Source organism: Capricornis sumatraensis, chromosome 13 (genome assembly GCF_032405125.1).
Source record: "Capricornis sumatraensis isolate serow.1 chromosome 13, serow.2, whole genome shotgun sequence".
Lineage (NCBI taxonomy): Eukaryota > Metazoa > Chordata > Mammalia > Artiodactyla > Bovidae > Capricornis > Capricornis sumatraensis.
The window spans coordinates 37,182,053-37,197,153 of NC_091081.1; the positions used below are offsets into that span (position 1 = coordinate 37,182,053).

Here is a 15,101-nt window from a genome sequence, read left to right on the forward strand (position 1 = left end):
TTAATAGAATTCTAACAGTAAAACAAATGCTTTGTTCTCAGTGAATCCACCGTTCAGAGCGGCTCTTGGCAGCACATCAACCGTACTTGAAAAGTCTTTAAGTGGGTATTTTTTTATTGTGCTTTTCATCCTGACACATCTTTTGAGCTGCTAAGAGTCCCGAACAGAGAAACACTCTTCTCAGAAGGCCGTGTCTGTGTTGTGCTATGGTCTTCATTTGGTGACTTAGCAATAAAAAACTTAATTAACTTAATAAATATTTTGGGCACACTACAATAGAGTTTAGAGGCTAAAAAGGAACAGAGCAAATCAAAATGAGTTTCGGATAGAAAGGAAAGGAATATGTCACAGGGAGGTGTTTGGAATGAAACGTATTACAATTGCTGTCAAGGTGGACCTGTTGCTCTGGGGAAAGTGGGAGCCAAAAAGTGCCCTGGGGGTGGAAATCATACTACTTACTGAGCATGTATTATCCTCTAGCACTGTCCAATAAGCTATGCACAGTGTTTCATCTGAACCTCAGCACATCCCTATGAGGTGTAAAGAGGAAATTGAAGTCTAGACAGGTTATCACACAGTAAGAGGCTCACACTGTGATCTACTTGACTTCATGATCTTCTGCTCAGTTTTGATGAACACTTTTTTGTATTTTTTGGTGCACCAAAACATTAATATTTTTATTGGTGTATCCAAAGTATAACTCTTTGGAGACTTCCCTGATTATTCAGTTGTTAAGATTCTGGACTGCCACTGCAGGGGGCATGAGTCCAATCCCTGGTTAGGGAAGTTCCACATGCCACAGTGTGGCAAAAAAAGAAAAAAAAAATCAAAGTATGGCTTTTTATATCTATTAGCTTTTTCATATGAATATGTAGAATTTACAATCATTTATTGGCTTTCAAACTTTATTTAAGCCTATTTAATCTGGAGTATTTCATTGGTTGGAAACTATGCAAAAATTTTGGACTTTTTCAATGGTTAAGATGCATACTCTGGGGTCTGATAGTGTGTAAGAGAAAAGTGAATCCTGTTTACTTTCTGCTTGTAGCCTCTGCTTGTACATCTCTGTGCTGAAATGTTGCATTAAGAATGAACTGACAAAAATTAGTTAGCTGATTTTCAGAGGTATGTGTTTCTTGCTGTCAGTTCTAGGGGCTGAGTGGATACTCCACTGTCCAGTGGATGGAAGTACATTTTGACACAGAATATGGTCAAGGATGGGAGCCCTGCCTCCTGTCAGTGCCTAGCTTGCTCACTGTCACATGCACGTGACCTCAGGGTCAGGTGTGTCTGGGGACTCACAGTCCACAGGGGTCTTTTCCACAGAGAAAGGCTGTTGGGTTCTAGGTTATTAGCAGTCACTGAAGAAAGCAATCTTTTTTTAGTTGCATCCTTATCTTCTTCCTCTTCCATCTAGGTGAGCTACTGTGCCAGTTGCCATTGGAACAGACAGAATAGCTCTTGACAGTAGTCTTCTAGGAACTCAGAATCCACTGGGCAAGATAAGATATAATCCCTTGAAAAATAAGATTTGAGGAGGAAAGAGGTAACCTTCTGGTTCCCTCCTCACTTCCCTCAGGAACTGGCCCCAGTGCCTTGGTCATGAAGGTAGTAACTTAGTCTTTCTGTTCATTGCTGTCCCCCAATGGCCACTACAGAGATGCTCAGTAAACACACACTGAAGGAACGGATGGGTTTAGCAGCCGGGAAGGGCTTTCTAGAGGTGAGTATGACTTCAGGTAGTTCTTTATAAGAGGGATTTTAAGAAACAGAAAGTCAAGAAAGTATAAGATCAGTCTGAGGAGAACTATTCTGGATGAAGCAAGGGACTAATGAAGGAAAATTCTGAGATATTGTCAGAAAAATAGATGGGTGCCACATTTTGGCGGGTAATGAGTTTCTGACCAGGGAGTGCTCAGAGTCTGTGCCGTGTGTGGTTCTTGGGAGTTAAGTAGAGCATATAACAGACCAGTGAGGTAATCAGACCCCCCAAAACCCAAAAGACAAACTGCATGCCTACCTTCTAAATTTTTGTTACTCACATAAGGAGAATTTTTTTGTCTTTTTAAAAAAGTTTATTTTTTAATTGAAGGATAATTGCTTTACAGAATTGTGTTGGTTTCTGAGTAGATGAGCTATTTGATATGAAACCATTGTAATCTGATGACATCTATCACTACCCTCCAGTTAGTAGTAGTGATATTATTGGCCCTGTTTTAGCTGGTTTCTATTTCTGGTCACTTGAGGAGGAATTCCTTGCCTGAATTATACTTTTGCCTTTTCCTGATCTCTCTGTAGCAGGACAGATAGGGAGAAGGACAAGAAGGGAAATGAATAGTCACTGAACGGTGGAGATCTGCCAACCACTCTTACGTGTATAATTTTATCATATACTACACTTAACATAGCTATCTTAATCTGAAGAGCGTGGAAAATGCATGCAGAATGTTTAAAAAGGCAAACCCATTAAAGAAAGGAAAAATAATATATATAAAAAAAAGAGACAGTGGAGTCTGTTGTACAGAATTCATGCCATGAGGATTTGTATACTCGCTAGAGGTGGTGACACATCAAACTTGGGCTCAGGGCTTTTTGACTTCATTGCAAAGAAGGAAACATGACGCATGATATGATTCACAGTGCTTGTGAGATAAAAAGAAATCAATTACTCAGAAGCAGCCGGGCTAGTTCTGGAACCTGAGAGAAAGTTCTCCCATGAGTCCTCATAAGAAAGACTCTGAAACATTTTATTTTGGCTGCCAGTGGGAAGGATTGATATCCTCTTATGAAACCCGAGGAGTCAGCCAAGACTTCCTGCTGCCTGGGAGCAGGCTGAGGTGGTTGGTAGCTGTGGGCAGGGCCAAGCTGTCATCTTTAGCCCCTGAACACCTCAGCAGTGCCTTCTCAGTGAACTCTCTTGAGATACATTTTTCCCCTGTCACATCACAGCCTGTAGTCATTATGCTTATTTCTTTATTGTTTCTTCTCCTCAAGAGATGGTAGTCTGCACAGGGCTAGGGGGCTCTACATGCCTGATTTATCCTTTCATCTCCATATAGCACAAAGTCTGATATGTTTTAGGAGCCTAATAAATACTTACTGAGTAAAGGAGTAGAAAGAACTGATGGGAAAGTGTATCCTCAGGTAACTGAGTTAGTTAGCCTGTTGAAAAAGGATTTTTAACTAGTTAGCCTGGATACCCTAGTTTGCTAGCCATATGGGTATTTGGAATATTTACCCAGGATGACTGATCAAGGAACAGCTGATAAAAGACATTCTTTTTGTCAATGATCAGACAGCATCAGTTGGTCAGTTTTCTGCTGAGCTCATCCCACAAATAGAAAACCTTTATAATCCATAACTCACCAGCAGGGACACAAAAGCTCAGAGAACTGGAATTCTAGATTTATTTTCTACTATATAAAAAAAATGAGCAATGTATATTTTAATCAAAGCATCTTCATGAGCATATCATATAATTTGGCAGCTACATTCACAGACATTTGTTAAATGTTAGGTATTTCCAAAATAATCAAGGTGTTTGTGGAAACCAGTTATATGGCTAACTTTCACTTGATTCCTCTCCAAATATGAATGACTGTCATTTCCAGTAAGAGAATATGCGTATCCGTCTCCTGTGGTGGCCTATTAAGGGCTGTGTCTTCCCACCCTGCAGGGACACGGAATACAAAGGGCTGCAGCTCTCCCTGGATCAGATCGCAGCTTCCAAACCAGCCTTCTCCTATCCAGGCAGCTCCACTCCTGCCCTGACTGACAGCAGGAAGGGGGCCAAGTCCAGGCTCTCCAGCTCAAAGTCCAAATCCAGGACTTCCCCATACCCTCAGGTAGGTGCAATGCCACTTGGCAGTTTTCTTTTTCTGTGACTTGGTTTGGTCTTGCAGTGGAGGAAGTATTGAAGCTGTTTGGAATTAATTAACTGGCTTTAATACATTTAAAACTTCTATAAATCTGGAAAGCTTTCTAAAAATATCTTCTTCCTTTAAAATAACTGTGCTAGTAAAAATTCGAAGTGATCTTGTGGTTTACTGCTTTTATATGAAGGTTGTGAGAGGCTTCATTGCAGTCAAAACCATAACTGTATTTTCAAGGAGAACGGTCCTGAGTTTTTTCCTCAGCAACGATTAATCAGAAAGATGGGGCAAGCATAGAAAAATATGGAAAACAAGAGCTTGATGTAGAAAAATGGAATCTTAGGACAGGAATTGAAGTCAAAGGATAAATTAAGAGGTGGAGGCAAAAGATCAAGGGTACATTTCACCATGAGATTTGAGCACAGATGGACTGTTTATGGGGAGGAATGAAACAAAGAGGGTCTTCCAGATGGCAGGAATGGTAGAAAAAGCAGCCCTCTTCTCATCTTTGCAAGGTGGTGAGCTGATGAGACCCAGAGGAGGTATTCCAGAAACACCGCAAGGTACAAAGACAAGTCCTGATGCTTGGAAGGAAGAAAAGAATGTTTTTCCTTATCAGCCTCTGTGATATAGAAACTTGTCTATGTCAAATGTAAGCACAACTCTGTCCTGGCCTGAAGGAAGTAGGACAGAACTGAGGATTTTTCACTCCTGGTACCCTGTGACCATCCTTTTCTTTAAGGGCACCGTGTCCCAATTCCTGCAGTTCATTAGGGTAATTCAGGAGATGATTCCTGGGCTGGTAGAAAACCAACTGGGATTCAGGGATTTTTCATCAAGGTGGTCTTTATCATTTGTGTTTTTAGTTTTTTAAAGTAAAAATGGCAATCTAGCGAGTCCAGAAACTATTATTTCCTTACTTATCAGAGCATTTTTAATTCTGATAACGTCAACAAGTATGTACTGTTTGAGGAAGTGTCATTCGTTGAGCTCATGGGTCGCTAAGAAGCTACTATGTGCTAGATTATTTTAGCTTGGTATGCGAAGATGAGATCTGTGTCCCAAGGGACTGCTGTCACGTGGTTCCAAATCTCCCACCAAGACCAGATTTCTTTACCCTGACAAAGTGTAAAGAGGAGTAGATGTGTGATGCCTGGACATTTTTCAGTGTAAGCATTCTGTTATGAAGACTGAGCACTTTATGTATAAAGCGCATTTTAGTCCAAGTTACTGTAGTGGAGGAGCTGCTTCTTTTTATTGAGTATCTGAGAAGCTTTATTACTATCTCATACCTTGGGAAAAGAGTTTTACTGTCTCTTTTTATTGGAAGAGTGAATTACTCCTTTGGGTAATTTTATCCTTATATGGATAGGAGTGCTGGACACATAAATGAAAGAAAAATTTAAATTAGGAAATACTAAGTTAAGAAGGAATTTGTCCATTGTTACAGAGAAATAAAGCTACAAAACCCAAATATCCCCACTGCGCTTCCAAAACCTCACCATCTACATTTTCTTTCACCTCAGCTCTTAAGTCTAAAATTTCTTTAGTTTACAGTAATGTTGGACTACGACTTCCCATGTGGCAAGGAAATCCACCTGCCAATGCAGGAGATATAGGAGATATAGGTTTGATACCTGGGTCTGAAAGATCCCCTAGAGGAGGGAATGGCAACCCACTCCAGTATTCTTGCCTGGAGAATCCCATAGACAGAGAAGCCTAGAGGGCTACTGTCCATAGGGTGGCAAAGAGTCAGACATGACTGAAGCGACTTAGCACACAATGTTAGACTATCTACACATTAAAGAAAAAAAAGTTTTAACTGCCATTAGACTGGTTCTTGGGTTCATGTGAGGAGGAGTTAATTTGAAATTGTACATGTTTCATAGTTTGGTTTTTTTAAAAGCAATACAGAAGAGTGGAAAGTAGCAAATCACCCACTATTTCCTCTTTTTCCCTCTCCAAAATGGTGGTTTCTTCTAGAAATGTACTATGATGCATAAAAATCATTCACGTGCACACACCTATGTTCACATAGAGTTTCTCTTGACTTTTTAAAATGTTCATTCTTGTGTTAATTCTTAGATAAATGCAGTCCTTAGAATTTTGGCCCTGTGTCTCATTTGAAATCTCAGTCATGAATTAAGTTTACTTAACATTTATGTGCCTAGTAAAGGTTATTCTTTAATTGCGTTTGCTTTAGATAATGATGGTGCTAGGTCAATCACTGACTGAGTTCCTAGTACATGGACTACTGATATGTAGAGATCGGAAATGGAACACAGTCTTTGCTTTCAAGGAGCCATGCATGTAGACAGAGGCTTTGCAGTGAATTGTCCTAGGACAGTTGTCCTCGGGTAAACAGCGGGTCCTCTGGGGTGACACAGTGGAAAAGCATGACATCCAGGGCAAACTCATCCATTTCTGCTGAAAGGAAACAGCTCAGTACTACCATCTGGAATCCTACATCCTCAGAAATTTTAAAGAAAAGAAAATAATGTCGCTTCTCAAAAGTCTTATTTGGTCCAAATCACTCTTATATTATTGAAGAATACTTATTTTTCAACTTTCTTGCATTATTGCTATTATGTGTTGGTTCAGTCAGTGCTAGCTGGGTGCCTACATTAGAGAGATGCTATACTGGCCATTATGATGAATGGGGATAGTGCTTGAGTAGAAGGTGCCAGACTATAAAAAAGTAGTATAAGAAATGCCCTTAAGTGTTCCAATACAGTTGGAATGATAAGTTATGAACTAGAATGAGGAGCATATAGAGGATGATGTATACAAAAGGCTTCAAGAGAGATGTCAGTCAGTATGCCTGGGGAGGGTTGTTGACCTAGCTCTGGGGGTAAAATTCAGGTATATGCACATAAGGGAAAGGAGAGGACCCTTCAGAAAGACCAAGATTCTGAACAGATGTAGGAACACCCTGAGTGTGACTCGGGGTGAAGTGGGGGAGAGTGGGTCCCTGTGGTTAAGGACAAGGGGTTATATGTTTGGAAACATTCATTGATTGGTGCCAAATATCTGCGAGGTCAAGGCATTTGGATTTTGTTGTATGGAAAACCAGTAAAGGTTTTGAACTGGAAATGAAGCATTAAGGTGGCTGAAGCAAGGCAGACTACTCGGGAGGCTCATTTTAACAGTCCTGGGTGAGTCTAGGGGGGTCTGAGCTAAGTTCTCAACTGAAGTGAAAAGCGCTGTAGAGGAAGGAAGGATAAAATTATTTTTATCCTTGACTGCTTGTACCTCTTATCATTATAGATATATTTTGATCATTATAGATATATTTTTGAAATTATATATATTTGGTTGCTCTGGGTCTTTGTTGTGGAGCATGGGCTCTCTAGTTGTGGTGCGAGGACTTAGTTACCCCATGGCATGGGGGATCTTAGTTCCTGGACTAGGGATTGAACCCTTGTCCCCTGCACTAGAAGGCAGATTTTTAACTACTGAACCACCAGGGAAGTCTGTGAAATTGTATTTTAAACCTTACATTTTGTATTTAGTGACATGTATTGAATTTTCCTTTATATATTAATAGATGCACAATAAATATATTTTTATTTACAAAATGATGAAGATTTTCATAGTATTTAATTTTAAATGCTTCTTCCTCCTCTCAAAAATATAATCTTTTACTTTTTGTTATTTCCATGTTTACATATTTTTAGTATGCAAATTCTTATCAGATTTTTCAAGAGGCTGTTTCCAGAACAAACAAACAAACAAAATTGAGCTCATAAGGTAACATCTTGTGCTTTTTATTAGTTATGAAAATGATGTAATGATGCTATCAATATTATTTATTAAGCTCTTTGCTCTATTATGTATTAGGCATATCTGGAAATTTCTAACAGACATTTGATGAATAGCAAACAGCACCACTGCTTTTCGGAATTATTTAGGTACTCTTATTTGAAGATGCGAGACATGCACGAATTGTAATTCACTGTCACTACTCAGTTTGCAGTAGTAGATGAACTTTCAGGTCCCCACTTGGTATGAGATGCCCTTGGGAAGGATTTTAGACTTGATTATATTATAGTCACTTAATGAATGACTCCATCACCTTTGTACTTCTATGTATTGCTCGGGACAAGAGAGGTCAAAATTGTTTTGAATGGTTTTGAAAGATTTGTTTTAAGAAATATTATAGATAACTCCCGAAGATTCTGCAGGTAGCTACTGTGCTGCTGTAGAGCTATCGTAACAATATGAATGTTATATTTTATTGGTACTGTATTTATATTCATGAATATAGCAACTTATTTTTTTCACAGTTCTGTTGAATTAAAAATACTGAGTTTATGGAATTTATTTTTCAGACCTTACCTCTAGCAACTGCTAGAGTCTCTTCCATCTATTTTGAAGGAACTAGTCATGGCTACTCCAATACGGTTGGGAGTTATCTTGACATAGTGTAGCCACATCAATCATGAATAAATTGCCCCCTGATTCTAGTTTTCTTTGAAACTTTTCCTCTTGGCATGTTTATAGTTGTTACATTTATTAGAGACAGTGCGTGCCCTCCTGTTTTATTGCCTCATTCTGCCCTCCTCTTGCTTTCTCCCTAGTCAGTAATAAGCAATACACTATATAATTCTATAATAACAGTGCATAAAACTATGTATGCTTCTGAAATCTGAAAGTATTTAATCTCTTGTTACAGATACACTGTAACACCTGCAGGTTTAACTCCACATCTGTTACCTTAAATAATCCCACAGAACCCTCTTAATTTTCACTGCCAGCAATCTGGCTTCCTTTCAGTGAAGGTAGAAGCTCTCTTCCTACAGAGGTTCTTTCTGGCCTCAAAAAAATACACCAGTGACTCCTATGCTGACTTTTGAAGCTACAGAGAAAAGAAGGACCAAGAATTCCCCTTACACATAGTATCAATACTTTTATCAATACTAGGATAGATAGCCCTTCATTTCATGTTTTATATATTACATAAAAACATGTAATCCTTGACCATTAACAACAAAAACTGTAATGCATCTTGCCAAAAAAAAAAAAAAAAAGAGGTTATCTTCTCTGAAATTCTTATACTGTACAGGCTTTTTATGTTTTCTGGTTGTATCTGAACTTCAGATATCACCTCTTCTATAGAAATATCAGGAGATTATTATTAGAAGATGAAAGGAAGAAAATTTGGAGGCAGTAAATGGGGACTTTAAGATCCTTGAGGACAGGAGATTTTGCCCTTGATAACCAGATTGCTTTGGGTACCCAAAAGCCCTTAGAACGTATTGAGTGAATAGGTCAATGAATTGATAGATGAGTGAAATTGATAAGATAGATGGATAAAGAAACAGAGGAGGGCTGAGATGACCTCAGTATATAGCCCTTTCCCAGAAGGCTTACAGATTCAGTGTGGGAGATAAAAATGTAAACAAAAAATTTAAACACAGTGTAGCATGTATGTGATAAAGGCATCGTTGGCAGTGGTGAAGCTCTGGTAGTGTCTTGGAGGGGCTCCCTTGCCCTTCCAACAGTGAACTGGAGGTGGGAGTTGGAGGCTGACAATAGCCTCTAGGCCTAGAGACCTTCATACCTTGGGATGTTTCCAGCAGGTTCAAATTTATTTCTGTTTTGGGACTTCTCTGGTGGTCTAGGAACTAAGACTCAGTCCTCCCAATGAAAACGGTACAGGTTTGATCCCAGGTCAGGGAACTATATCCTGCATGCCCCAACTAAGACCCAGCACAGCCAAATAAATAAATAAATACTAAAAAAAAAAAAAAATTATTCCTGTTTGTAAGGTTTGCAGTGGGGCTGCAGGTTGACAGTCAATAAGGCCCTGAACCTCTTGGGCACCCTGTCAAAGGCCAGACTCACTCTCCACCTCCAGTTGTGCTTTCACCCCTTACCCATTTATCCTTCTTCTCCCACTGCCTGTGTCCCAGGAGCTCTGTCACGCTAGAGGACTGGGGCTCATCTTAATTTTCTGTCCACTTTGGAAATTTTTCATTTTCAGTCTTTCCTGCTTCTCAGATTGACCTTAAAGGACCACTGATCATGTCAGTGTTTGGAGAATTGCCACAGTCCTAGCTGTTACTCAAGGTCACCTATAATTGAGTTCTAAATTACCTGAACCCTGTGATCCAGCCAGACTTCTCTGTTCCCTCTTTGCTGAATGCCTTGTCCTTTCCTGCCCCCTTGCCTGTGCTTATGCATTTATTTCTGCCTTCATTGCCTCTATTTCTCACAATTCTGCCTATCATCTAAGGACTGAATGCTACCTCTTTTATGAAATATAACTTTCTCCTTTGTGCCTCTATTTAGAATAATCTGTCTTCTACTGCCTTCTGGATATGTCAGAGCTTCTCTTTTGGACCATAATATCTTTGAAAGTATTAACCAGCTATTTCATACCTGCCCCCCACCTTGACCCAGCATCTGTGTGTCCTCCACATAGTCACTCACTGAATGTTAATGAAATGAATGAATGGATAAGTAAAGACTTTAAGAAGAAGGTGGATACTTTGTTGGTTGCCTATAGAGACATTAAAAACCCCAAGGAGGGAAAATATTCTGCTACTATGGAATGTATAACCTATGTAAAGAAGCAAAAGATACACATGCGAAAAAAACCTAAGGATGCTTTCAAAATACAAAATCTTGCAGTACAAATCAAACACCTACCTGCTGAGAAGGAATTAAATGTGGTAGAATCTAGAAGCTCTTTCAAGAGCAAAACTTTGAACAAGTGTTCTCTGGCTCACATTCTAGGGCAGAGAACCATCTACATCCTGTCCTGGAGTGGGCTTTCTAGTCTCCATGTCTCCACTGTCGCCTCCAGTGCAACGACAGAGAGAAGTGACAACTGATATTTACTCTGTGTGTGTATGTGTGTGTTTTGATCACAAAATAATTGCCCTGAGGTATCTATACAGTAAGTCCGCTACATACAAACCTTCAAGTTGTGAACTTTCTGATAGTGAGAACGTGTGTTCGCATGTCCGATCATGTGAGTTAGTTCATGCACATTGTCACGTGTGTGCATCCTCTAGAGGTGGTTGTGCTTTTGTGTACTTTCCTGTACAGTTCTGTATGGAGTACAGTAGTACAGTATCTTTATTTCAAGCCCAGGATGTCCAGAAGCAAGCAGAAAAGCAGCAGTGACGTAGCTGGTACTTTTCAAGGTGCTGTACCGAAAGAGTAAAAATGTGTTCTTTCTTTATTGTTTGTTTGTTTTTTATTATTTGTGTGAAAAGTATTATGAACATATTACAGTACAGTACTATATGGCTGATTGTGTTAGCTGGGTTCCTGGGCTAACTTTGTTGGACCTACAAACGAATTGGACTTATAACTGTACTCTCGGAGCAGAACTTGTTCGTATGTAGGGGACTTACTGTAGAAACACCGCTCTTTGGCTCTGCCTTCCATCTCAGAAACCTGTCTTTGTTCATGGGCTCAGCCCTAGTTCCAGGGTCCAATTCCCACGATCAGTAGATACTTTTTGGATAACTCTCTTATTCTTTTAATATCCAAGTGCATTTATGGTACTGTATCTTTATAGGTGTCTTCCATAAGAAAGGGAAAAGTCTCTTAAAATTTTGGTTTCTTTGTTTGTTTGGTTTGGTTTTTGACCTCCGGACACAAAAGGCCTTGTGCAGGTCATGTTCCTTCATGATCTTTCCTGACCCTTAGTTCCTCCTGTATCCCATGCCCACTATCTTTGTCCAGTTCTGGGCTCTTCAGAACATATCACATTTCGCCTACTTCATCAGCCTCCTGTTGTTCTTTTGGTCTCTGATCATTTCTGCCAGAGTAAGCTTCCTGAAATACCCTTTTCGTTGTGTACCCACTGCTCACCCCCTTCCCCCCAAGCTCTACTTAAAAACCTAAAGAGGCTCTATGTTGGTTATAGTATGAAGTCCAATCCCACAACCTGGTCCTGGCTACATCTTTGCCTCTGTCAGCCACCTCTAGCCCCACCACATCAGTTCTCCACTCTAGCTGTGTACTCGCCTAAGGACACCTTTCCTGTTGAGCTTCTTAAATCCTACCCAGCCGCCCAAAGCACAGCTGCAGCCCACCTCTCACCCCCGCAGATCCCTGGCTGTAAGGCATAATTCATGTTAAACACATCTCTCTTTCATAACATAGGATGGTTTGGATCTAGGGGAGAGTTAGTGTCAAAAAAGAAGTTGGGCAGTGGGCAAAGCAGCTGTGCTAAATCAAATGGAAAGCTTCTGGCTTAATGGAAATGATGGCTGGAATTTGTGATTCTGCCCCACAGCTGAACAGAGGCGAAGCAGGGGGATGGCTGAATCGACCATCAAAATATGCCCAGGGAAATTTATTTTAAGAAAACCTATCAAATCAAATCTTACTAAAACCAAATAGTCAAATTCAAGAGAGCAATGCCTTACTTGACAGTTTTTGCTGGGATCTGACCCAGTCATAATGGGAAATTTGTAGAGTTAAGTTGGATTTGAATATCTTTGCTAAGAAATTTAGATTTCCTTAACTCATCCATCCTTCACAGATTTTTAGGAAACCCCTTTAAGCACATTATGGCACATTGAATTGCAGTGTTTTCCTGGAAGGTCAAGTTCTGGATGTATATTATTTAACTGTGCTCTTTTAGTTTTCCTTATTATTTTCCTTATCGTACTTGACTTAGAAGATGAGAAAGTAGATCCATCCTTCCATTTACAGATACCAGTTTGAAATTGATCACTTCGGTAGAGGGCCTTTGAGCTTTAGTTTCTTTTTACAGAGTTACAAGTCTGATAGGCCTCCTCTTTCAGCATGCAGAAGGCCAGTGATATGCCTGCCAATAATCTGTTGGCCCAAGTCTAGGACAGTGCCAAGAGCAGCTTGGGCAGCCGTTCTTTGTCGAGACTCAGAATAAACCGATGGAAGGCCAGACAAAGCTGCAATAAGGGGCTGGAGCAGGTGGCACCACCTGCACCCATCTAATTCAAGCCCGTCTAATCTGCCACTTATATGTGAAACACCAGAGAGTGAGTCACAGTATCAGTGAAAAGACGGAAGTAGTTCTGGCTCATGCTCAAAGCCCGTCAGGGAAGAAGATTACCATTAAAACTAGTGCTACTGGTCCTGGAAACCCAGGATTTATCCAATGGGCTAGAGCCACTTCTGTATTATCAATGCGAAGTTGAGATCTCCTTGATCATTTACAGCTGTGTGTGCCAGGACATTAAAGGGCCTAATTAAATGTTTATTACCTGTTTAAAATCTTCAGTGCAGTGAAGATACCTGCCAGCCTTTGGGACTTTACCTTTGGATTTATAGACGGATGTGGACTGTGGATTTCATGGTTGGGAACAGCTCTCTCCATATGGAACCGTCTAGGGGATTCCTTACAGAATTATGCTGGAGAAAACCCGGCCTCTGGTTCCGGGTGCTGGTTCCAGCTGCACGTCACCCTGACAGCTAATGAGATGTCGACTGTACTTATTTTTCTGTGAGAAAAATGACCAAACCAGATCCCAGCGACATTTTTGTAACTGTGGGGGGTGGATTAAGAGAAGGCCTATGACATTTCAAACCACATTTGAGGTACATAAAAAAACTTCCCATGTTTCTACTTCATGAAATTTATCAGGAACTTACAGGTATGAAAGATTTCTCACCAAAATATTCTTTGAACTAAAAATAACTAAAATGTAGGTTAAAGCTAAATATGTCACAAAAAACAACAGATTATATACTATGAGTGAAGCAGATCATAAAAATAATGCGTGAAAAATCTTGTGAACCCATTCTTTAAAACTGTCATCTTCATCTGATTGAAGATGACGATTTATACCATTTTCTAAAATGAAGGGAGAAATGGCCTAAGTATTTAAAATGTTAAATCATTCAATTTTTAATCAGTATTTGCTTTCTAATTATTTATAGTTTAAGCAGAAATATTTATTGTGTAGTTCCTCTAGTGGAGTCATCCTTGACTCTGGAATGTGACTTAAGACTGACATTTTTTTCTTTTAAAATGCATTCTCTAATTTTCCTTGAAGGTTTCCTTAAGCTTAACTCTTTTGAAGTTGTATATAATTAAACAGAATTTCATCTAAAATTTCATGAGGATGCTTTTCCAATGCTAAACATGTGTGAGACTTACTTATGTAGAAATCATGGTATATTTAGCCTTTTTAAATGTATGTTCCTGAATTATGTTCCTGAATGTTCCTGAATTATTCTTGCTGTTGATTAATTAGACAATAAATTACACATGAAGTAAAAGCAAAAATTTCTACCTGCCATTAATAGGAGTGCAGGAATGAAACAAATAATGTCTACTTGATATCTTCTTTGCAGTTTCATTTATTTACAATTTCTAGGTAGTAAAGTTTTTCATGTTAGAAATGGACTTTATTATTTGACTGCTATTCAGTTACATTTTCACAGGCAAATGTTTTCAGTCAGCCCTTCAGATTAGCAAAATAACTTGCATAATTGTCATCTTAGAATGCATTTGATTTTGACATTAGTTTTTCTCTTATGCTTATGTTTATCCTTGACAAAACCCCCGGCAATTTCCAGTGTGTATAAACCAAAGCCGTTCTTCATAGCCAACACAACTCCTGTTTGAGGGAAGCACCCCCAGCAGTGGGGGTTATTTTAATGGACATGCTGTATTACTTTAATCTAACCCTTTTACCATCTGTTCTTCCCATAACAGTGAATGAAAAAAAAAGGACATATTTTATGTTTCAGGGTTACATTAGTAAAAAGTAAGATAAAAGTGATTTAAAAGCATGCATATGTTCTTAGTACAATGCAGTCGGCATCTGTGATTTTTTTTCTCATGGTTCAGACACAAATCAAGAGGAAAGCTGTTCATGCCTGATAGAGCGAAAGTTTTTCATAGAAAACAGGACTTTACCATAAGAGGGTCTCTCTCTATATTTTACAGCTAAAAATGATATTTAAAAAAAAACCTCAGTGAGCTGCCAGAATAAAAACAGATAATGATAACATCTATCGTTGGAACATCTGGCATTTTTCCTGAGTTGCCTTGTTGCTGCCATATCCAGACGAATGCAGAGCACCTGTCTGGAACATGCTGTTGAGGCAGGAGAGACTCTCATGACTGTTATCAAAAGGGGAATATCTGTGCTATAACTGTTGTGGAAGAGTGCTTCAGTACTATGAGGACATCACCAAGGCTGTGTGGAGATGGTCTACTGGAATGTAGAGGTTGGAGAAAGCTCCCTTTGTAAGAACATGCTTGGGGACCTG

The 15,101-nt window shown here is 39.4% G+C and overlaps 1 protein-coding gene across 1 annotated transcript in view; it reads left to right on the plus strand.

Moving 5' to 3' along the window:
- The window catches only part of SIM1 (SIM bHLH transcription factor 1), a 68,862-nt gene that overhangs the window by 36,386 nt on the left and 17,375 nt on the right, over positions 1 to 15,101 (plus strand). The window contains exon 9 of the mRNA XM_068985374.1: positions 3,677 to 3,845. Coding sequence (XP_068841475.1) covers positions 3,677 to 3,845 — 169 coding nt within the window. The remainder of the gene's footprint in view (positions 1 to 3,676; positions 3,846 to 15,101) is intronic.